Source organism: Indicator indicator, chromosome 14 (assembly GCF_027791375.1).
Source record: "Indicator indicator isolate 239-I01 chromosome 14, UM_Iind_1.1, whole genome shotgun sequence".
In the NCBI taxonomy this organism is placed as follows: Eukaryota; Metazoa; Chordata; class Aves; order Piciformes; family Indicatoridae; genus Indicator; species Indicator indicator.
Genome location: NC_072023.1, coordinates 7152504 through 7174864, shown reverse-complemented (window position 1 = coordinate 7174864; position 22361 = coordinate 7152504). Strand labels below are relative to the sequence as shown.

The following is a 22361-nucleotide window of genomic DNA, read 5'->3' as shown; positions in this document are numbered from 1 at the left end:
AGACCTGTGTACCTTGGGGAGAAGTCAGGGAGGAGTTATTCCAAGATTTACTTCCGAACTGCTGGGAATGAAGCTCATATGTCTAATGGTGTGATTCAAGACCATTTTAGTTGAGACACTGATCAAAAAGTGGTTCCATCATACTACTTATTTGTCTGTGCTCACAGAGCCCCAGACTGGATTTGGTCAAAGCCAGACAAATTACTGTGCTCATTTGTGACCCTGACTAAGTGCAGATAACTCTCTTTTCAGCCTTTCTCAGGGGCTGCCCACCCCAGTTTAAAACACTGCAGGATGGGGCACTACCACCTCTCCAAAGGAGCATTCCTAAGTCTGTGCTGCTCTTGCCTGCTGATTTTCAGCATGAAATTCTCATTGCATAAGTTCGTCACTGTCCTTTTACGTCAGCCATGGCAAGCAATTCCATCTCCTTCCTTTGCATCTCTCTTTGTGATATGCCTCCTTACACCTTGCATAGATTACTTGTTTCATATGCCAGGCAGCAAACCAGTTTAAACCCAGTTCAGGTTAATAATGATCTGAATTGCTTATCGTGGGAGGGTCCCAGCACTAATTCCTAAAACAACTGCCAGTGCAGGGGAAATGTTGATTTATTATTGTATTTGGGTTGGTTTTTTTTTTTTTCCTTTCCTAGAAGATACTCATGGTAACAGTTGGTTCCCATTGGTTTATTGACTGGCAGCCTAAGCAGAGAGCTCAAATTGAAGTTAATTCCTCTTTGCCCATGTATCCTGGAGGTGGTATGTGAGGAAAAAGCAGCTACTTTGTAGTGAGTATCTGCAGTGTAGATAAATCATGGACTTCAGAGTTCAGGGAGTCTGGTCTGGAACATTTTGTTATAGTAAATTCAGGCACACACAAAATACTGTGCTGCTTAATTGCCAGCAAGACCTAAAATGACTGATTTTGTGTTGTTTCTTTTTCTTCTTCCTCTGCAGCAATTATAATGGAGAGACAGAAGAGAAAGCAAGAAATAGAGAAGGGACTCCAGTTCATTCAGTAAGTGGACAAACCTCATTGTTTCCTGTGGCTTTGCAGGTGGTTGTCTGTATGGAGGGTTGTAGGAACTGAGTTCTTTCTATTCACCGTTTTGGGTTTGCACCATGGGGAAGAGAGAGAGTCCTGAGGATCTGCACTGTAGTTCTTCAGGGTGCTTCTTGCCCTGCCTGCTGTCTAAACATGAAATCCTGTCACTTTAATTTCCTTGGATTTTCCCCTCCTCTGCAGTTCCAGGATGCTCTTTATAGTCAGAATAATGCTAATAGTATTTAGACCTTCTGCTTCATCTTCAGGGTGAAGATCTCAAAGTTCACTCTCAGTAGGGTTATCCCACTTTTCTTAGGACAGGAGATAGTGTTTTGAATTTGTAGGTGGGGAAAACAAGGTCTCTGACTTGCCAGGTACCCCATATGGTGCCTATTGGAGAAATAGATGTCCTGGGCTCTTTTACAGTTGCCAACCTGCTAGGTGCCTCAGGTCACTCTTCTGAAAATATCATGTAGCCTTCTGTAGCTCGAAGTGTTACAAGGCTTAAGTACTTCCATATAAAATACAACAGGGTTTTTTTGCCATCCAGTGCTTTGAGTTAGCAAAGGCCTCAGACTAAAGTCCAGGTTCCATGGTGAGTAAGGAAGTAGCAAGATTGTAATTCAGATTGGCTTGGGTTTTTTTTTTAAGGTCTGCTTTAAGTCCTGCAGTTATTATGGCTGAAATCTGTGCATCTACAATGTGAAAAAGAAAAAATCCCAATTACATCTTCCGTGTTAGGTATTTATATCCTGCAGCATGTCAATGATATTTTCACCCCAGTCAGAGGTGAAATGTGGCTGATAACCCACTTCCAGAGAGGAAGTTGTGAGGTTTGTTTTGGTAAAAATAAAAATGTGCAAGATTCCTGGAAAGGAAATAATTTGGAAGTTTGGCACGTTTCTCATGCTTCTGGAGTGTGCCCTGAACTCTGGACCAGGGACAGTGTCATTCATTGGCTTGCTTTGATGTGAAAGATGGGTACTTCAATTTGTGAGCAGAATTAATATTTCTTACAGAGCCATGGCATTTCCTGTAGTGCAGATGATGATTAGATTAGATGACATCTAAAACAAGTTTATTCTCTGATCAGTAAGGTCATGTATATATAGTGCTGTGTTTCAAAGGTGAGGAGGGCTGTGAAAGGTGATAAGGATTTTAGAACCTATTGTTTTCTCCTGGAAGAGAAAATATCAATACAAGTGGACCAAGCCAGGATGACTTCAATGGTCTGATTTAAAGAACAAAATCTTTCTCCTAAATCTTGTTCTCCTAAATGTTGTAGGGTAGGTGTTAGCCACACAGTGTTGTGGCAAAGCCTGGCAGCCTTGGCCAAGACAGATGGAGTTGAATGTCCTCCAGAACCTGCACTGTCTTCTTCTTTCCTTTTTTTGGTGTAGGCCTAAAAGCATGTGGCTAAGTCAACACCAAGGAAAGTGAGTGTATGTCTTTGGACTCACAGTGGTTTGAGGGAGTCTGGTGCCTCTCATTAGAGCCAGATGCACTTACTAAAATACCCCTGTCTAATACACTTGTATTCTCCATGGCAGTCTCTCATGGGACTTTCTCAGAGATGTTTGGGTTTTTTGGTGGCTATCTGAAGGTGTGTTACAGAGGATTATGTATGCACAGAAAATAGCTGAGAATAAGATTCCTATTGTCTCATGTGCCTTTGGGACCTGACCATCTCTGTGGCCATCACTGGGCATAATGGTCCCTGGAATAGGTTCCTGAGGGAAGTGGTTGAATCCCCATCCCTGAAGACGTTTAAAAGACACATAGATGTGGTGCCAAGGGACATGGTTTAGCACCAGACTGGGCTGAGTTGGACTCCATGATCTTAAAGGTCTTTTCCAACCACAACAAAACAATTCTGTGAAGGGATTCTAATTGTGTTGTCTTTGCTCCAGATACCTTTGAAGTGATAAAATGTTCAGTAACTCACTAAAATGATCAACACAGAACCAGAAAGATGATTTGTTTGCCAGACTAAAGCCCTGGTTTGCATGGATTCCTGTTCCATGAGCATTTTCTCTTCTGTTTTTTTCAGGTCCACATTACCCCTAAGCCAAGAAGACTATGAGGTAATGAAGAATTTGTTTTCTGAAGCAGGGAGTCCTCTGGTTAGCAAGATTTGTTCTGTTGCACAGCCGTTGATTTACATACCAAAAGTGGAGAGTGTAGGATAGTCTGTCACAATTTATAATGTAAAGGTTTACAGTTCTGGCAATGACAACTTTCAGGGAAAGGAGAAGACACTTGCCTCTTCAAGAAGAAAGGAAATTTGCCTGGATTATTCTCCTCTGTCAAAAGACTGATGTTTTACAGGTGGACGGGGAGGCAAGAGAATCTTAATGGACAGGAAGCATGTGGAAAGGAATGGGAAACTGGGAAACCTCTCCTGTCTCTGAATAACCACTTCAGGGTGTTTGCTCTCTCCTTTCTGTCCAGGCCTTTTTGCAGAAGCTGGTGAGAAACCTGTTTGCAGAGGGCAATGATTTGTTTCGAGAGAAGGATTTCAAGCTTTCATTGGTGCAGTATGTGGAAGGACTGAACGTGGCAGATTACGCAGCCTCCGATGAGGTGACCATCCCAAAGGAACTCCTGTGCAAGCTGCATGTCAACAGAGCTGCCTGCTACTTTGCCATGGTGAGTACCTTCCCAAGTTGCCTCCAGGGTCCAAGGAGGACCATGGTTGCAGTGCCATGCAGTTGGCAAAGATGTTAAGAGGGGTTTCAGTTGGCTTTGTCCACTCTCTGTTCTAACAACGGGGGAGATGATGACACAGAAAAATCTGGTATCTCCCCACTGTTGAGCTGTGTCCTCTAAGAGCAGAAGAAGGATGTGGAGGAGAGGAGGCCAGGTCTGATGATGCTGTTCTGGCCCATGTTGGTGAGGAGTTAGTACAATCCAATGCCCTTCAGTAGTGACTGAGCATTTCTCTGGAGTACTCTTTGACTATTGACTAGAGGCTTCTGCCTCTTTGAGTGAGAAGGCTTTGGGTCTTGACAGAACTTTCAGCACATACATGGAAAAGGATTCTGAAATACTCAGACTCTGAAAGGCTGCATGGTTCCATCTTACTGAGGAATCTAACAGCTTTCCTGTGTGGCACAAGCCCAGAGCAGGTTCATCCTGTTCATAATGAGGCTGAGTCCCACAAAAAAAAAAACTAGTAAGCAGCCACTTAATTAAAGACTGTCAAATACAACATGGCCAAGATAGAGGGGGAGGCAGGAGGGTTGCTCCAGCAGCCTGAATTCTGGCATTTACTGACTTTGAAATGTTTTGAGTTTTGCAAGACTTAACCAAATGTTCTGCTGCTGTAGGTTTGGAGCGTTCATATGCTGGTCTGTGTGTGAGGTCAGTTACGTCCTTCCAGCTGCTATTCCTAATTTCTACTGGGAAATGAAGCCTTTGCATTCACACAGAAAGAGGAGTTAGTCTGCTGTGCCTCAGCTGACTCCCAAGTGGTCTCTTCCATGCAGGGGCTGTATGAGAAAGCACTGGAAGACAGCGAGAAGGCTTTAAGCCTGGACAAGGAGAACATCCGAGCGCTCTTCCGGAAAGCTCGCTCCCTAAACGAGCTTGGAAGACACAAAGAAGCTTACGAGTGCAACAGCCGCTGCTTGCTGTCCCTCCCACATGTAAGTGTTTGACACGAAACTCATCTCCATTTCTGTGGCCCACCATACTCCTCCTCTGTTACATGCTTAGTATGAGGCCAGAGAATAGTGGCAGAGGAAGCTTGGCCGTTCCTGGGAACGTGCTTGTGCCCAGAAATTCTGTCTCTCTGACTCGAAGAAGGTGTTTGACCTCCCATGTTTCTTCAGACCAAGTCACCCTCTACAGGTAGTGCCAGCCAGAGGCATTAGTTAGTGGCAGCACGTGTGGTGACTTGTTTGTGAAGAACAAAAGCATCCCTTAACCAAATGTGAACTAAGGCAATTAAACTGGGTTTATTTGTCTAATGGGAGTGACTAGGAGCATGGGACAGATGCAGGCTGGAGGACTGGAAGGAAAACATGTCTGCTTTTTGGGGGGGTTAGGTAATGTCTCATGTTTTGCTTCCTGATTGCTAGGGCAAACTGATAAAGTGTTTTATTTCTTGAAGAACATGCAAGAGTATCCTTGACATGATGTCATAGTTATTTTTATGTTCACAGGTGTGCAAATTATTTTACCTTTGGAGGCAGCTATCTGCATATACAAGGCCCTAGATGTTTTCCTGACAGTACTTTTGTTGAGTGTCCTTTTAGGCCAAATATTGAACAGGAAACCAGACTATGATTAGATAGATTTTTAGCCAGCCACTGAATTGAAATTTTTTTTACCTATATGCTTAGATTTACATATCTCCCATTATTATTATTACTACAATTACCATAGTCTACAGTTTATCAGACTTGTCTGTGGCAGGAAAGCTCAGCCTTACAAAATCCATATGAAGTGATCTGCATTCCCTGTTCTAGTCAGTTCAGGCTTGTAATAAACATACTCCATTGCCTTTTTACCCTGATCATCAGAAAGCATAAGCCTTCTCTGCATCAAAGGCAAGTCATGCTATCCATCATCTCACTCCTTTCCTTCAGAGCACATGGATACTTCCAGGCTGCATTGCAGTAGCAGCTGGGAACTTCATTGTGGTCAAAGCAGAGCCTGTACTAAAACTTCTGGTGATGAAGGATTTGTCACTCAGTTGGCTCACTCTCTAGCACAGTTAACTTGTTTCTGGATGCAGATACTCAGTGCTGCTAGAAATTGATTCTCCTCTGTATGCTTGCTTGTTTGTTTTGTGTATGGTATGGCTTGGGGTTTTTTTTAGGGTCTTGGAGGAGAGCATCCATTCATTTAGGTGGAAGGTAGTAAGCATCTGAAGGTGGCATTTGGCTGAGGGAAGAGAAAGCTAAAGGAAGACCTTGGGATGACAAAGAGCAAATGTGGGAGTAGGACAGCAGGATCTAAGTCCTCTTTAAGAGATCAGGCAGGTAACAAAAGTGTTGTGCTTGTAAGTTCAAAACTGTGGGATGAAAGCTTTCTGGAATGCTGTCTAAGAAAGTCATCTATCCAAGACTGTCCTGACCTTGTAGATGAGAAAGTAGAAACAACTTTGAGTAGTGAAAAGAATATGTGTTTCTCAAATTAGTACAGCTGCAGGTTTCCTATCTTTGCCCATATGTTACATCAGCTATTTTGGGCACATATTTAAGGCCCTCAGGTGAGTTAATAAAGTGTCTTCAATTACCACATTGGAGTCCATACCAATCCCCCATGACAAGCAAATAACCCTCTGCCCCCAAGCCTCAGGCCTGCTGACAAAAAGGACAATAATTAACTATGGGTTATTGGGAAGGGCAGCAAAGGCAGTTTAGAGAGAGAAACATCCTTGAGCTTGTCCAGAAATCTGAGGAGATGTCTTGGAGTTACTTGGGCATGTGGAGTTGGATAGAGTAAACCTGGTAGGTGTGAGTATGAGATTAATGAAAAGACATTACATCAGAGGTCTTTCTGGTGAGTTTTCCACAGGGAGTGGAAAATGGCTGACTTTGGGAGAGAGCTGAGAGGGTGTTTAGACAGGCAGAATGACCAGAAGCAATCAGAGCAATGAAACGTGATTGGTGTTAGAAAGGTCTGAGAGGTGGAAGACAATGAAGAAGGAGCAGTGACCATGAGATTTGACTAAGAGGAGGTCTCTGAAGGGTGCAGGGATGGTTTCAGGAGGAGAAAGAGCTTTGTGCAGGGTTGTGAGGTGGAGAAAGAAGAGGAAATGGACAAGATAGGTTTTGTCTTCACTGAGGTCAGAGAAGATATTGACAAGACCAATGCTGAGGGTGTGGGAAAGCAAGTGCAGTCAGAAAATGGCACTCCAAATTGAAGGAAAAAGTTTCTGATACTGTGAGCTGGAAGAACCAGAGATTAGGGAGGAGGTGAAAGGAAAGTGATGAACCTGAGGGCAGGAGGTTGGAAAGAGCAGGATGACAGGTAGAGAGAAAAGAACAAGCTTCAGGGTTGGAGTTGAAGGAGGAGATGTGACATTAGGGAGGGATATTGCAGTAGGTTGGGCATGTATTTTTTTACCTACTTTGAAGAAACTGTTGAAGTAGTCCAATATTTTTTGTGAGCAGGGAGAGGGAGGAAAGCAGAAGGAAAGAGCTGCTGTTGATAAATAAGTGAGGGTTGTGGCAGGTTGTTAGTCCAGACAGAACTGGAGAGGTTGGAGCAGGTGAATGAAGTGTGGCCCAGAACTTTGTCTAAAGCTCAGTGGTGGGCATGAGCAGTGAGTGTGGTCAATGGCATGCAGTGTGGAAAGCAGAAGGATCAGCTTGACTAAACTGAGGCAGTTTAACCAGAACCACAGACAAAATGCTTTGTGTCTAGTGAGTTGGAGGCTGAGACTTGGTTTCAGCTTTAAAACCAAGCAAAACAGGCTAGCAAATACTGTCTGCATATTGAAACTGATTATTAACTCTGTAGCTGTCAGAGAGGGAAGGCATGCAGACACCTTCCCAGACACAGGTGTTGTCCCAAAAATGGATTGTTCCCCCAGTGTGCAAAGTCCAACCCACACACAGAGACAAGATGTTGAGTTTATTACCATCCTGAGCAGGATCAGGTGCTAGCAGGGTGATGTCAAGAAGCTAACACAGCTTCTGAGACATAAGCTGGGTCTCATATACAAAATAGTAACAAAGCAAGGCAGTCATTTCATCACTCCTAACTTGACATAGGAAGGTAGAAATTTACTTTTCCCTTATCTCGATCTCCTGGTGTCTTTTGGGACCACCTGGTGCTTATCCAGGTGTGATACAGCCTCCCACTCCCCACCCCTGGCTGGTGAAATAGAAAAGCTTGGGTCTGTCCAGGGGATAGGGTATTCACATTGTAATTAGCAGGAAAACAAGGTACCATTTCAGCAATCCACACTAATCTCTTTCTTTCACAAGACTCTGCCTTCTTTTAAGATTAATTTCCCATTATTCCCTGTTAAGGTTTTATCTTGTGAAGTGTCTTAGTCAATCCACAGAGACCTTGTGGAAGCTGTATCAGCCCCCTTGCTGCCAACCTTGACAGCCCAGCAACCTTAGCAGCAAGATTCATAAAGCCTGCTTTCAGAGAGTGGGTGCAGACGTTTGATTATTATTTTCTACAGCATCAAAAAAGTGTAGCAGAGAGCTCATGGTGCAACCTCAGTATCTCAGCAGGGCTGAAAGACAGAAAAGCTCAGATCTGCATGGCCTCCTAGGGCTGCTCTGGCAGTTGTCCACTTGCTGCTGTTTACAAGTGAGGCTTGCTGGTGCAGCCCAGTGTGGATAACTGCATTCCTGTTTACTTCACTGTGTGTGCCACAAAGGCAGAACTGAAAGTGTCCTGCCAATGGTTTTGTCCCCAGGATGAGAGTGTCACGCAGCTGGGACAGGAGCTTGCCCAGAAGCTGGGACTGAGGGTTCGAAAAGCTTACAAACGACCTCAGGTATGACTTCTTTCTTCTTAGAAGCTGCTCTTTGGCTCTTTCAGGTGTACTTTTGGAAGAGTGGTAGGTGCTGCTCTTTGCACACATACACGCTGCAATCCCTCTAGCAGGCTCCTGGATACCTTCCTTGTCCTGACCCTCTGACTCACTTTGCCCTGAGTCCCCAGCTAAGATAAGCAGAGCCAGGCTGGTGCTGCAGGAGAGGCCTCTGATGCACTGGGAGGTTGTGTTTTTTGGGGGGAGGGAGATCCCAAAGGAGATTTTGCACCATGGTCCTTTCCTTGTTATGAGATTGGAAGATGGAACCCCATGGTTATGGAGGATGGAACCCCATGGTTATGGAGGATGGAACCCCATGGTTATGGAGGATGGAACCCCATGGTTATGGAGGGTTCCTGTCCCATATTTACACCTTCTCTGTGGTGGGGGAAAGCTCTGCAAGAGGTACACATCTGGTCAGATCCTAGGAAAGGAGGCAGCAAAAAGCATGCCAGAGGTACAATTAATTAATGTCAGTGGTTGGATCCTTCACTTGGCTCTGCAAAAAAGTGCTGCTGTAGCTGGTGCACTGTTGGTGTTTAAATGTATACCCTGGGATGGAGCTAGAGGGCGTTAGGCTGCTGCCAGCACTCTTGGATGAAGCTGCCTTGGTCGCCTAAAATCCCAGGATGAATTTTCAGGAATAGAGAATGTTAGCTAGTAGTTGAGACTTATGTTTGCATCCTCATTCCCATGTGCAGGGATGTTAAACAGCCAGAATGTTCCATCACCAGAGGGGCACCTTTGCAGGATGTGGTAAAGTGATAGGTAGGCATCCAGTTCACAGAGAGGTTTTGGGGTAAATTTGGCTCTGACATCTTACTCCTCTCTCTGACTGACCTCACATATGATTGGGCTGCTCTCAAAAAAAAGTTGAGATTATGGCAGCTCTCAACACTCTGAAATGATTGTGTCTCAAGAAAGAAGGGCAACAAAGCTGGCAAAAGGTCTGGAGAACAAGTCTTCTGAGGAACAGCTGAGGGAACTGGGATTGCTTAGTCTGGAGGAGAGGAGGCTGAGGAGAGACTTCATTGCTCTGTACAACTACCTGAAAGGAGATTGTAGTGAGGTGGGGTCAGTCTCTTCTCTCTAGTATCAGGTGATAGGATGAGAGGAAATGGCCTGAAATTGTGCCAGGGGAGGGTTAGGTTGCATATTAGGATAAATTTCTTTATGGAAGGAGTGTTCAGGCATTGGAATTGGTTGTCTGTGGGGATGGTGGAGTCACCATCCCTGGAGGTGTTCAAGAAGCATGTTCAGGACATGGTTTAATGGCCATGGTGGTGCTAGGTTGATGGTTGGACCCAATGATCTTAGAGGTCTTTCCCAACCAAAGTTATTCAATGATTCTACGAAAGGAAAGTGTTATACAAATGTTTTTTGTATCTGCTCACTGTGTTGGCCCTGCCATGTTTTTGCTGCTGTCATGTTACTCAGCTGTGAGGGACTTAAACAATTTCTATGTTATAATTAAAATGTAAAAGAAACCTCCAAAATGCTTTCTATTATTTGAAATTGAGTGATTGATAACACCTTGCTTGTACTTGTGTTGGCTTCCAGTTTTCAATCCAGAGCTGTCATCCAAAGCAGTAATTTCTTAAAGAGAAGACCAAAACTTCTGTTCCTCAGGGAGGTTTTGTGTGGTGGATGTTGGGTGTTTTGCACTGAGGTGTCCAGAACAAACACGTAGCCCTTTCAGAAAACTTGTGTCACAGGTGGGGTGACTTTTTTTTATGGGCAGTACCTGGGAGGAAACTATTGTAACCCAGCTTTACCGAGTCTACAAACACTCTTGGGCTGTCTGTGTTCTAAGACCTCTCTCTTCCTTGCAGCAGGAATTGGAAACATTCTCACTACTCAGTAATGGCACATCAATCAATTTGTCAAACCAGGTAGAGTTTGCATCCTGTGGTTGTTACTGTTCATAGACTGGGTTACTAGAATGCTTCACAGTTCTGTTTACATGCAAAATTATAACTGCCTTTTAGGATTTGAATGTATTAATTAGTGTTTTCCTCTTCAAGAAATATTGCCAAGAAAATTAATTTCCTTGAAAATAATATCTAGTGACAAGATTTTTAGTGCCAGTAATTAGATCACTGAATGTGTTTGATTTTTTTTCTTAGGTACTGTGAATGTTTGCTTTCTGTTGCACTTTCAAGTTTTAGTTTTCAGGTTTTGGCATAGTTTGGGCAATGCTATGTAAAAGTCAGAAAATGCAAATGCTGAAGAAACATGCAAAATTAAACTATGTGATGTACTGAGCAAGGTGTATGCACAGTTTATGTATCATTGGTATCATCCTGGCACTTGGGAGATCCAACTTGGGCAGGGCACTGTACAAATACTAAGCTAAAATACAAGAAAATGCTGATTTTCTTGTTCCACCACTAGGCAAAAAAAAAAACAACCAACCAAACTCTTGCTATTTTTGCAGGCTGTTTGATACTTCACACTACTCCTTAAAGCAAACAAACTATAAAGCCACAAAAACTGTAATTTTGTACAAGAGGAGATACTTCTTCAGTGTGAGGGTCACAGAGCACTGGAACAGGCTCCCCAGAGAGGTTGTGGAGTCTCCTTCTCTGGAGACTTTCCAGCCCCATCTGGATGTGTTCCTGTGAGACCTGTGCTAGATTCTATGGTCCTGCTCTGGCAGGGGTGTTGGACTAGATAACCTTGGGAGGTCTTTTCCAGCCCCTAACATCCTGTGATGCTGTGATACTAAAGAATTGGTTTTTACCTCCCATGGCTGAGTGCCTTGTCTTCACATCTTCCTAGGGAAGCCACTCAGCTTGCTTTAATAGTTGTGCCTAGTTTTTACTTTGAAAATCTTGCCTTTTGCAAGAAATGTAAATAGTGCACAAGCCAGAAGCTGCAAAAACTGTTGCATCAGAGGCAGTATCTTAAGAGTGATAAGGCTTTACTTGTGCCTTTTGAAGCTTAAGCTGCAGGCAGGGGTACTTACCTCTGTTTATGTTTCTGTAAAATATGAGGTCATTATATTCCTTGCCTGGAGCTCCCAAGTCAGCAGTTGTCTCAGAGGAAAGCTTTTCCTGTTTTGAGTTTGCTGTAAAAGTTTGTGGTTGGTACATTGTACCATATGTGAACTAAGGAAAGGAACATTGTGTAAGGTCAGGCTAATCAGATCTCACACTGCACGGGGCTGACCACTTGATGTGTCCTGGCACTTGGGACACAGAGTTCTTCTCTACCTATTCTAGGTACAGATTGCTCATGTGGTTGGGTATTGGTGCAGGGCAGGTATTCCTTTACAGCAATAAGGTTTGTCCACTGAGAGAGACAACAATGAACAGGCACTTTGTATTTAATGGCCTCTTAAAGTTTGTTGGTTTCACTGCTCTTGGCCTGAAAGAGGCCATGAAAGAAAAGAGAGGGTGGGGTGCATTTAGGGAAGAGTAAAGAGTCTTATCTGTGAAGTGTGAATATATATCTTTTTAATATTAATTTCTGTTGCTATTTTTCTCTTCCCTTTCCTATGACCTCTTTTCAGACCGCTTCCAATGGATTGGGTTCAATAGATGACATCGAAACAGGTAAAGACATCTTCTCTGATTTTTGTGCCTTTTGTAAGGTATCTGGCCAGGATTTGGCATTCTTCATGTGTGTCTCCTCTGCACATCCCTGGCTTTGGTAACTAGGAGGAGGAGGAAAAGCCAGTGGGAAACAGGAGTATTTCTCCTGCAGAAAAGCTTTTGTCCAGGCCCAGTGAGAGACAGGTTTGGGAATCGAAAGGGTCTGCTGAGGTACACAGTTCTCTCCAGTTGTGCTTTGTTAAAGTTGGCCTTGGCAAAGCTTCTGAAACTCTGCTTCCAGCCAAAACACTTCAGATAAAGTCAAGTTAAGGTTGTAGGCAGCTGTTTCTGGTCTGAGCGCATATGGTCCTCCAAGATGTTGAGGTGGAGGAAATGAAGGGAGCTGGGAGGGACCCATGGATAGCCCTGTTTGGGATTAGGCACCCAGGAGGAGCAGAAGGAGGGCTCTGGAGCTGCTTTTCTCATGCTGGGAAACAAGTAATCTTAACTCTGCCCCTGTGGAAAGTATGCTATGTGCTTTGCCCTTTGTTGTGTGCTGGAGCACTGAATTTGTGCCTCTGAGCACATCAGTCTGTTCCTTTGAAAGGTATCTCTGTGTGTGAAGATAAATGTGAAGACTTACCACTGCAAGTAGCAATTTCTCCATTTCTAGAAAGAAACTAACTTCATTATTCGGGTGCTTTGGAAAACATGTTAGATCTCTGTTGAATGTCAGTGCAGTATCTGAAAGCTACATGCAATCATGAGACTGAGTTCTGTGAACTAAGGAGAGTTTTTCCCATCTTCTTGCTGTACTAAACTGGGCTGGACTCCTGCTGCAGAGTAAAGAGTGACTACATCCAGTCAGCTCTTTATCTAATCAGAATTTGGTGTAAGAGTAGCATGCCACCTTTGCTGCAGTTCAAACAGAGAGAATCTTTACTGCTTGGAAATCTACAAAAGCACTGAAATTCCGTGTTAACCCATTGTCCTGAGAGAGGTGTGACACCAGGAGGGCTGTGGTTGCTGGATACCTCGAGAGTTTCAGATTCAGAGTTTCTTCAGCAAGGTTCTTTGTTTTGTTGTTGTTTTGTTTGGTTTGGTTTTAAGATGCAGACTCCTGAAGCCCTTTCCCCCATGCTTCGCTTGAGGTCATCTGATTGAGTCAGCCCTGCCCTGTACAGATCATGGCTCAGCTCTGGCTCATTATGGCCTTTGGCCAGCTAATGCACCAGGGAACCACTGCTGTTATGGCAAGTGGAGCTAGAAACAGGGCTTTTAAAAGCACTGTATTTGTTCCTCTGGGACAGACTGCTGTATAGCCAGAGAAGCTATAGAGAGACTTGGTTGGGTGAGCAGAGGGACAAGACCCACATTGACCTTCTAATAGTAATACATGGGGTTTAGTTGGCACAGCAGTGGCAGAAATCAGGGGGAGGTAGGCGTGTGATCTGCTCCTCAAAGAAGGCTGTTTTCATAGAATAGAATCATAGAATCACAGAATGCACTGGGTTGGAAGGGACATTTAGAGGTCATCTAGGCCAGCACTCCTGCAGTAAACAGGGACATCCCCAACTAGATCAGGTTGCTCAGAGCCCCATCAAGCCTGACCTTGAATATCTCCAGGGATGGGGCCTCCACCAGCTCCCTGAGCAACCTGTTCCAGTGTTCCACCACTCTCATAGTAAAGAACTTCTTAATGTCCAAACTAAATCTGCCCTTCTCTTGTTTAAAACCATTGTCCCTTGTCCTGTTGCTGCATACCCTTGTAAACAGTCCCTCCCAACTTTTTTGTAGGCCCCCTTCAGGCAGTGGAAGGCTGCTATAACGTCTCCCCTGGAGCCTTCTCTTCTCCAGGCTGAACAAACCAAGTTCTGTCAGGCCATCTTCTTAGGAAAGGTGTTCCAGCCCTCTGACCATTTTTATGGACCCCTTCCACCAGGGTTGTATTGTTTTAAGGTGGAGCAAATATGAGGTGCATGCAGGAAGGGTATGAGCTCTCTGGAAGGGAGAGTATAAGGTGTGGGCATGGTGGCTGGTAAGTGATGTCAGCAGATAGGGCGTCCTGAGGAAAGCAGGAATGGGAAAGGAAGGATAGGGAAAACCATTGGACAGAGGGGAATGCAAGGAAATGGCTGAAGGAATGAGAAGGTTTGGGTGGTTGAGCAGAGGGGAGCAGGCATCTCCCCTCTGTCCCTTGCAAGTAGTGGAATCTTTCGGTCCCTGCTCTTCTAACCCTTCACATGCAGTGAGCTGTCTTGTACCATCTGCATCATTCTCTGCCTTTTTTGGTTGTGTTCAGCTTTTCAGGGTTTTGAGCCTCTTAGGGTGTGTGAGGGCCTCTTTCCTCTGCTTCTCAGTCTGAGTGGGAACCAAAGGGCCCCGTTCATTCCCTGGAAAAGGACTGAACTTCTGGATCCTTTGGGGCCCTGTCACTGTGAACCGCTTTGCTCCCTGCTGCTTGTGTCCTTGGCCCTTGCAGCATGTCCTGAACTTCTTGTTGGCCCCTGGAGGGATCTTGACAGTACTCCAAATTTAAGCTTTGGAAAAATGGGAAGGCACAAACTGTCCCTTTGTACTGAGAGAAATCTGGCTGAGCTACTAGCAATGAGGCCAGCACTGAGGGAGGCTGGATAGCTGGCTCCTGAGCATGGCTGGGGGACTCACACCAGAGGGCTGATAGAAGTGGTCGCAAGGGGTCATGGGGTTGGAGCTGAGCCTGATCTGAGGGACATCTGCAAAACTAAGGACATGTACAGCTTTCATTTGAGCTGCTGCCTCTGGGGAATGTGTCCAGCTGCAGTGCTGAAAACCTGTGTTGGATCCCATAAGGTACCACGGATGTACCATACCTGTGCTTTCCTTCAGTCACATGTATGAGGTTGTGGAGAGGGACCTGTGACTGCCTCTTGCTGCTTCCCACCTGCTTTCCTTGCCTTCTGTCACAGCTCAGCCTCCTGTGCCTGGCACAGCAGCCTTGGCTTTGCAAGGTCCATCCATGTGGACCATTCACCACAAATGCCAGAAGAAAGGTTGCAGGGTGTGGTGGTGGTGTGCTCCTGGGGGGGTTAGGGATAAGGGCTCTCTGTGTATGTGGTCTCTGCTTTTGTTTTGTTCAGGACTTTGGGGTTTGCAGGAATTGCTGATTTGCTGAGCTCACTTAAGAAGGGTACCAGCAGGGTAGCAACACAGTCCTAGATCAGTGAACGTGCAGTGTGGAGGGCAGCAACATGGTTCACTTGCCCAGTCCCAGTTAGAGAGGGATGGTTGTGTTCTCGTGGGGGCTGAGTGAGCAGAGCTTGTACAGACAGGATGCAGCATTTCTCAGTGTATCAAGATTTGTGTCTCAGGAGCTTTTCTAGTTTCCTTCCCATTCTTATCAATCTTTGCAATAAAAGCTATTGTCTTTCCTTCCAAACCTTGCCTTGCCTATAGCCTTAGACTCTCACAGCTACAGTGGAGCCACTGGGTATGTGGATGGAGAAGGTAGCATCTTTGTCTTATTTCTTTTCTTTTGTTCCAGGACATCTGCACAGGGGCAGAATTAAGGTAGTTTGGGTGCTTGGTTTGAGAACTGCAAATGTAATGCTGCATTTTCCAAATTTCTAACATTTGACCTTTTTTTTAACCTTTTTTTTTTGAGAATAAAATGCTCTTCTGTGAAGAATATGTGCTTGTAACCTTAACTTCACTTAACAGAGGTTTATACTGCATGATGGGAACGCCTTATTGTTGCAGTAATGTATTGGACAGGCAAGGAAGGCTGAAGGGAAGTCACTGCCGCTCTCCTGCCCCAGCCCTGAACTCACACAAGTTCCCAAGGGGATGTTTCCTGCTGAGGTGTTGAAGGGGGAGTGTGGGTAGCAACTTCCCACCTGCAGACATCAGGAAGCGCTCATGAGCAAGGAATTTACTTGGGTGGAGACAGCTGAGTGAGTCTGATGGGGTTTTTCTGGGGGGACACGTTAGCACAGCCTAGTCTGAGCATCTGATCTCTGACTGTCTTCCCAGCAGGACCTTGTGTTTTCTGTCTTTTGCCATTTAGGAGGCCAGAGGTTTTAGGGAGTGTTGTGTGAGTACCCTTTTAGCTGGGATATCCAAGCTCCAAGGAATAGAGAAGGCAGTGATCTCTGCAAATGCATTAGTGAGGAACAGGAAAGAAAACACTAGTTGTTGGGTTAATAGAGAAATTGGATTGTGTGCCTCTGGCCTTTAGTCTTGGCCACAGTGACCTCAGTAACTGCTGAGCCACAGGTTTGTGTTGTTCCTGGTTATTGTATGTGCTTGCCAAATCCTAGCAGTCAGTCTGGGCACTCATCCTTAGAGCATATTTCAACTGTTGGTGAGCCATGGGAGATGAGGAACAAACATGAAAGTGCAAGAACACTTGAGACCAGAACCCTTCCTCTCATGAGATTGACATTCTTGTTTTTTTGTGATTTGGTGGAGCTGTGCAGTATGGGGTTTGCCAGGCTGTACTCTGCTTGTGCCCTGCAAGAGGCTCTCTTGAGTGACTAGCTCTGTTTCTCCCTTATCACAGACTGTGCTATGGACCTGCAGTGCCTCCCAGCTCCTGTGGCCACCTCCATCCCTGTGAGCGAGGGCCTGGCCCCTTTGCCCTCTGACTCAGATGCAAAGGGCTTGCCTACCTCACTCCCTGCTGCCAGCTTGCTCCCATCTCCAGACTGCGGATCCCTGCCAGCACCTGAGAGCGTGGAGGACTTCACAGATGGGGACATCATTGGGGAAGAGCTGGACTCCCTCCTGGACTCCCTTGCTGAAGGGTCACCATATCCCCTAGTAAGAGTGGGCACTGCATGGGCTCCCTGCTTCTTGGTCCAAACAGGTCCTCTCTTTCTGTGTCACTCATTCCTCCTAGCTCTTCCTCTGGCAAAACTCATTCCTTCCTTCCTTTATTTCTACAACTGTCTTGGGCTAAAGAACCACCTCCAAGCCTGCTTGGCTGTGTGCAGCTTCATGGAGCTGTGCCTTAAAAGGTAGCCTGCCTCCATCATCACCTTCCCCTTGGCCTCTGTTGTCCATGGAGTTGAAGCAGACCTGAGGGTAGTAGTGTGCTGAAACAGGAATCACCAGATGTGTTTTATACAGTGGGCATGCTTTCATCTCCTTGTATTTTTTGCAGGTTGCATTCAGTCTAAGCTCTTTGAACAGGTCTGGGTGAAGCAGAGACAAATCTGTATTCTTTACTTACCCTGGATTTTAGTTGTGTGTTGCTGATGTTATGTGAGCCAACTTAAGTCTGGAAGCAACATACTCAAATTCATGTGTGGCACCCTGTTACAGGTTTAGGACTAATGTACTGTTGTAAATAAAAGTTTTCCAGGGTATTCAGGAGTCCAGGGGGTTGGACAGGACATTACGAAATATTTTGATCCCATCCCATTCCTCTGCAAATCTTCATATAATCCAAAGTACAGCTTGTTCTCTTTCATTGCTCTCCTGTGCTTTGCTCTTGCTCTCCCACATCTTCCCCTCTCCTGGTTTAACTATTGTTTGGGTTATGCTGAGTGGGAGCTAAGTCTTGGTACTGTGGGAACAGAGAGAGATAATTTTGTTGAGCTGCGCAACGCAGCCTTGGGGTTCTGTCTGGGGAGTCTGGGCTGTTGTTGGGTTATATATGTGCATGTTTATTGCCTTTTATATTATGTCTACTTTTGTAAACATTATTTTCATTTAACTTCCAAATTCTGAGTAAGTGTTGTTATTTACTCATCTTTGGGGTTAAATTCCCCATTCTGTCTGGTACAAAACCAGTACACACCTCTCAAGCCAAAAATCTCTGAGGAGAGGCGCCATGAGTAATTGTCTTTGGTCCTGCACTGTGGCTCAGCCTGAGCTGATTTAAGCGCCTGGCACAGGGTTCTGACTTGTAGACTGATGAGCTCAGGCAGCCCAACACACCCTGGGGGACCTTGATCCAGCCTGTTTGTTGCGTGGATAGATTGGGAGGTCTGTGGGAGGCCTGCAGGTGGCCGGAGCTGCCGCGTTATCTGTTTGCTTCAGATAGTACAGCACATAGTTGAGTGGGAGTTTGTTGCTGTCTGTGCTCACTCATTCTCTGCTCACCATTTCTAATGTGCTGTTTATTTTCCCAATTCCCCAGTCTCTGGTCCAGGGCACCATTCCTACCAACCTGCCAACAGAGATGCCCCAGCTGATCCCTGTGTTTCCGGGGGGAACTCCGCTGCTGCCCCCAGTCGTGACAGCCAGCATCCCTGTCTCCACCCCGCTGCCACCTGCCTCTTTTGGCCTGGTGATGGATCCCACCAAGCAGCTCTCATCCTCCTCTGTCCTGGAAGCCTTCGAGGCTCCACCGGGAGGAAGCGGTGGCTCCACCTTGGATTCTCTGGATTCCTTGGACCTGCTGCCCTACACGGACTCGCGGCTTGATGCGCTGGACTCCTTTGGGACAAGCAGAGGGTCACTGGATGCCTTGGATTCTTTTGCCATTGGTAGGTGTGGGGCTGAGGGGGTTTTGTTTTGCTTTACCTGTGAATTCTTGACGAATTCTTTCTTTCAGTAATAGGGCTTCTGTCACATAGCTCTGTGCTCCACAACAGGCAAATAAATGTAGGAGAGAGCAGAGAGTTGTCTTGGACAGAGCTCAGGAGTAGTAAGAGAGGCTATGGGTGTGTGTAATCCCAGGAAACCAGTATGTGCATGGGGTGAAATCTCAGAGGAGAAAGGAAAGTAAAGGTGTATAGTGATGAGCAGTGATCAGATTTAAAACCTAGCGTGGTGTCCAGGACACCTCCCTTCACAGAATGTGCTAAGCTATAACATGATTTCTCCATCCTCTCCAATGACTCTGGTGTTTTGGACCAAATGAGCAAAATCCTGGGGACCTTGTTGCACTGGGCAGAACCCTAAGGGAGTTCTTTCATCTCTGGATGGAAAATGAATGTCATGTTGCATGGGGCACTGCACTCTCAGGTCAGGAGGAGGATGGTAGGCAAAGAGTAAGTTCCCTCCTGTCTCAGGAGGGAAGGCAGGCTTCTCCTTGGCGAACTTGTCCCCTGTATTGCGGTATGTCGGCAACAAAAGTATTTTGAGAAGAGCAGAGATTGCCCAGTTAGCACTTCAAGCCTCAGGTTCACCTCAGCATTGGGCTACTTAAGAATTGCCACCTTGAGAATGTCAGTGCTCAGCAGCATAGAGTTGAGTTCAGCAGGGTTTGGGGAACAGGAAGGCCTTTCCTACATATTTTCCAAGACTTCAGTGGTTTGGGCAAAAATATATTAAAATGCCGTGGAAATAAAGCAAATAGATTTAATAAGCATTTACTTGTCTCTTTGTGAGCAGCGCTGCCTCTGAAAGTGAAATGATTGTTTTTGTTCTGGGGGGCTCTTCTCCCCTTCTTTTGCCCAGAAGAAACTAGCCCTCAGGAACTGCGACACCCACCTGGCAGCCAAAAACCATCCCCCGTGGTGAGTGAGCCGCTCCCCCGTGCTGATGTCCCAGGGTGCACTGGAACCAAGGTAGTAGTGACTTGGGTGATGTAGGTAATTTGGGCCCCTCTTCTTAACCTGCCCCCAGTGAGTGTTGCCTCCCATGGTGTGTCAAGGCAGTGTCACTAGGAAGATGGTTGCTCCATCTTAATTTGTCAGCACAGTTTGTGTCACCAAGGCAAACATGGTGTGACCTAGGTTCTAGGCTCAACAGGGGATTGTGGAGGCCAGGGTCCCACTGTGTCTGGAAGCCACAGAAAGAGCAGGCTGGAGTAAGCCAGCTTTGTCTGGAAACTAGTGAGGTTCTTTGCTCCTCTCTGCCCCTGTCAGGAGGCTTTTCCAGAGACACTGTCCTGCTCCTGTCTCATGTCTCCAGCCCTGGAGGAAAAGGGGAGGATTACCTATGTTTAGCGAACTTGGACATGAATTATTCTTAAATTCACGGTATCTTGCTGCCCCTCCCACTTCAACATGTAGGTAACTCTCTGTCCTCAGATTGTCCTTCAGTCCCTGAAGACTCACTTTTAAGTGGTTTGTGTTTTTTCCAGGTTGGGGTAGGGTTGATTTGAGAGCCTTCTCATGCAGAGTTGGTCATGATGGAAGGAATGGGAAGGGGTGAGGGAGCTGTTTAGTTCTGTGGCTCATGGTATAAAACTGATGTCCTTTACTAAGAGGAAGAGGCCTGCCTTTGAAGTTAATACACCATGCTGTTTGCTATCTGTGAGAAGGTTGCATGCAGCTCTTTTGGAAACGTAATTTCAGATGTGAATGTTTTGAGGAGAGAAAAAATCAGGAAGGTTTTTGAGCAGCTGGAATGGGGATTAGAGGGGTTTCTTACCCATGTGACTGCAGAGCTCAGAGAGAGGTACACGTGTTTTCTCTCAGGTCAGCCTTGGTGGAGTGAGTCACCCAACTGTGCCCAAGGTCACCGAGCACCTGCCAGAACCAGTAATGCCCAACACAGCCCTGCTGGTGAAGAACCCTCTGGCAGCTACTCATGTCTTCAAACAAGCCTGTCATATCTGCTACCCCAAAACAGGTGATGCCTTTGCTCTGCCACCCAGGGCAGTGGCCTGGGGGAGGGTCTGCCTCTCCCCAGGCTGATGGGATTGTTCTGTCCTGCAGGGCCCAAGGCTGGCGATTACACTTACCGGGAAGGCTTGGAGCACAAGTGCAAGCGCGACATCCTGCTGGGCAGGCTGAAGAACTCAGAAGACAAGACCTGGAAGAGGATCCGTCCTCGCCCTACCAAAACCAACTTTGTAGGATCCTACTACCTGTGCAAAGGTGATCTGGAGGGATAAGACTGTCAGTGGCTAGGAAGGGACTGTACGGCGTGTGCCAGGGGAGGTTGGGAGAAGAATTCCGCTTGCTATCTCCTACTGTCTTTGGGGTTTTCCTGTCCCTTCAGTAGCCTATGGGCTGAGGGGCTCAGTACAATGAAAGGTAATGAGCTCCTAATGCTGTGGAGAACAGGCAGCTTTTAAACTGATGAAGCAGAAGAGTTGCAGAGGCATAGCAAGTTTCTGAGCACAGCCAAGCACTCAAAGCTGCCCTGCTGATGTGGGCTTTCCTGAGTACTTGTCTCCTGTACATGTGCCTTCATTAGTCCCTTTCTAGCAAGCAGCCCCATGGCAGGGCTGTGGTTCTACCTAGGGAAAAGCTCTCTCTGCCTCCTCCTTTGCTCTAGCCCACCCCTCCCTACGTGCAGGCAATGTGATGGGACTGGTCCATGAGGCAGTGTCATTATGAAGTAGATAATGAGGTGGGGACATTGCAAGGTCCAAGATAACAGGGGTTGGTTAAATTGTGGCTAGGCACTGGATTTTGAGAGGCAGGCCTCCATTTTGAGGCAGATTCCAGAACAGATGGCATTACTTGAGATTGTCACGACTCAGCAGTTTGCGTTGACTTTCCTGAGTGTCTTGGTATAGATGAACTTGGTGGGGGGGTTGTGTTGTTGATTTGGTTTTTTTTTTTATTTAATTCTGTGTTTTCTTGCTTTCAGCTCCTTGTGTGGTGTGGGCAGTGGGAGGAGACGGGAGAGAGAGTTTAGTTTCTGACTGGGCCGCCCTCCCTGTGTGGTGGTGTGTGCTGTTTGTTGCTTTGTAGATATGCTTAACAAGCAGGACTGTAAGTACGGAGATAACTGCACCTTCGCGTACCACCAGGAAGAGATCGACGTGTGGACAGAGGAGAGGAAGGGGACCCTCAACCGTGACCTCCTCTTTGACCCGCTAGGTGGTATCAAGCAGAGCAGCCTCACCATTGCCAAGCTCCTCAAGGAACATCAGGGCATCTTCACCTTCCTCTGTGAGGTACAGAGCAGGCAGCCTGCATTGTTTCTTCAGTATGGACCTGGACTGTTGATAATAGCTGACATCACAAAAACATGGTGGGAAGACTCCCACAGCTGGAGGGCTGCAATGGATGGCTATAAACTCCTCAGAAGGGATGTACAGGGAAGGAGAGATGATGGGCTAGCCCTGTATGTTCAGGAGAGCTTTGGCTGTCTAGTGCTTAATGATGGAGATGGTGGGGGTGAGTGTTTATGGGTGAAAATTAGGGAGAAGGTCACCCATGCAGAGGTCATGATGGTAATCTGTTACAGACCACCCAACCAGGATTGAGAAGCAGGTGAAATAATTTTATAGGCAGTGGGGAGAAGTCTCACAATTGCTAACCCTTGTTCTCATGAGTGACTTCAGCTTTCCAGATGTCTGCTGGAAATAAAATACAGGGGAGAGGAAACAGTGTAGGAGGTTCCTAGAGCATGTGGAAGATAAATTCCTGACACAA

The 22361-nt window shown here is 46.1% G+C and overlaps 1 protein-coding gene across 1 annotated transcript in view; it reads left to right on the top strand.

The window, feature by feature from the left end:
- ZC3H7B (zinc finger CCCH-type containing 7B) overlaps positions 1-22361 on the top strand; it is a 46443-nt gene that overhangs the window by 5188 nt on the left and 18894 nt on the right. The window contains exons 2-14 of the mRNA XM_054386807.1: positions 960-1020; positions 3098-3131; positions 3499-3696; positions 4536-4694; positions 8438-8518; positions 10393-10449; positions 12072-12114; positions 16634-16869; positions 18218-18566; positions 19486-19538; positions 20496-20601; positions 20688-20849; positions 21675-21880. Coding sequence (XP_054242782.1) covers positions 968-1020; positions 3098-3131; positions 3499-3696; positions 4536-4694; positions 8438-8518; positions 10393-10449; positions 12072-12114; positions 16634-16869; positions 18218-18566; positions 19486-19538; positions 20496-20601; positions 20688-20849; positions 21675-21880 — 1737 coding nt within the window. The 5' untranslated portion in view covers positions 960-967. The remainder of the gene's footprint in view (positions 1-959; positions 1021-3097; positions 3132-3498; positions 3697-4535; positions 4695-8437; positions 8519-10392; positions 10450-12071; positions 12115-16633; positions 16870-18217; positions 18567-19485; positions 19539-20495; positions 20602-20687; positions 20850-21674; positions 21881-22361) is intronic.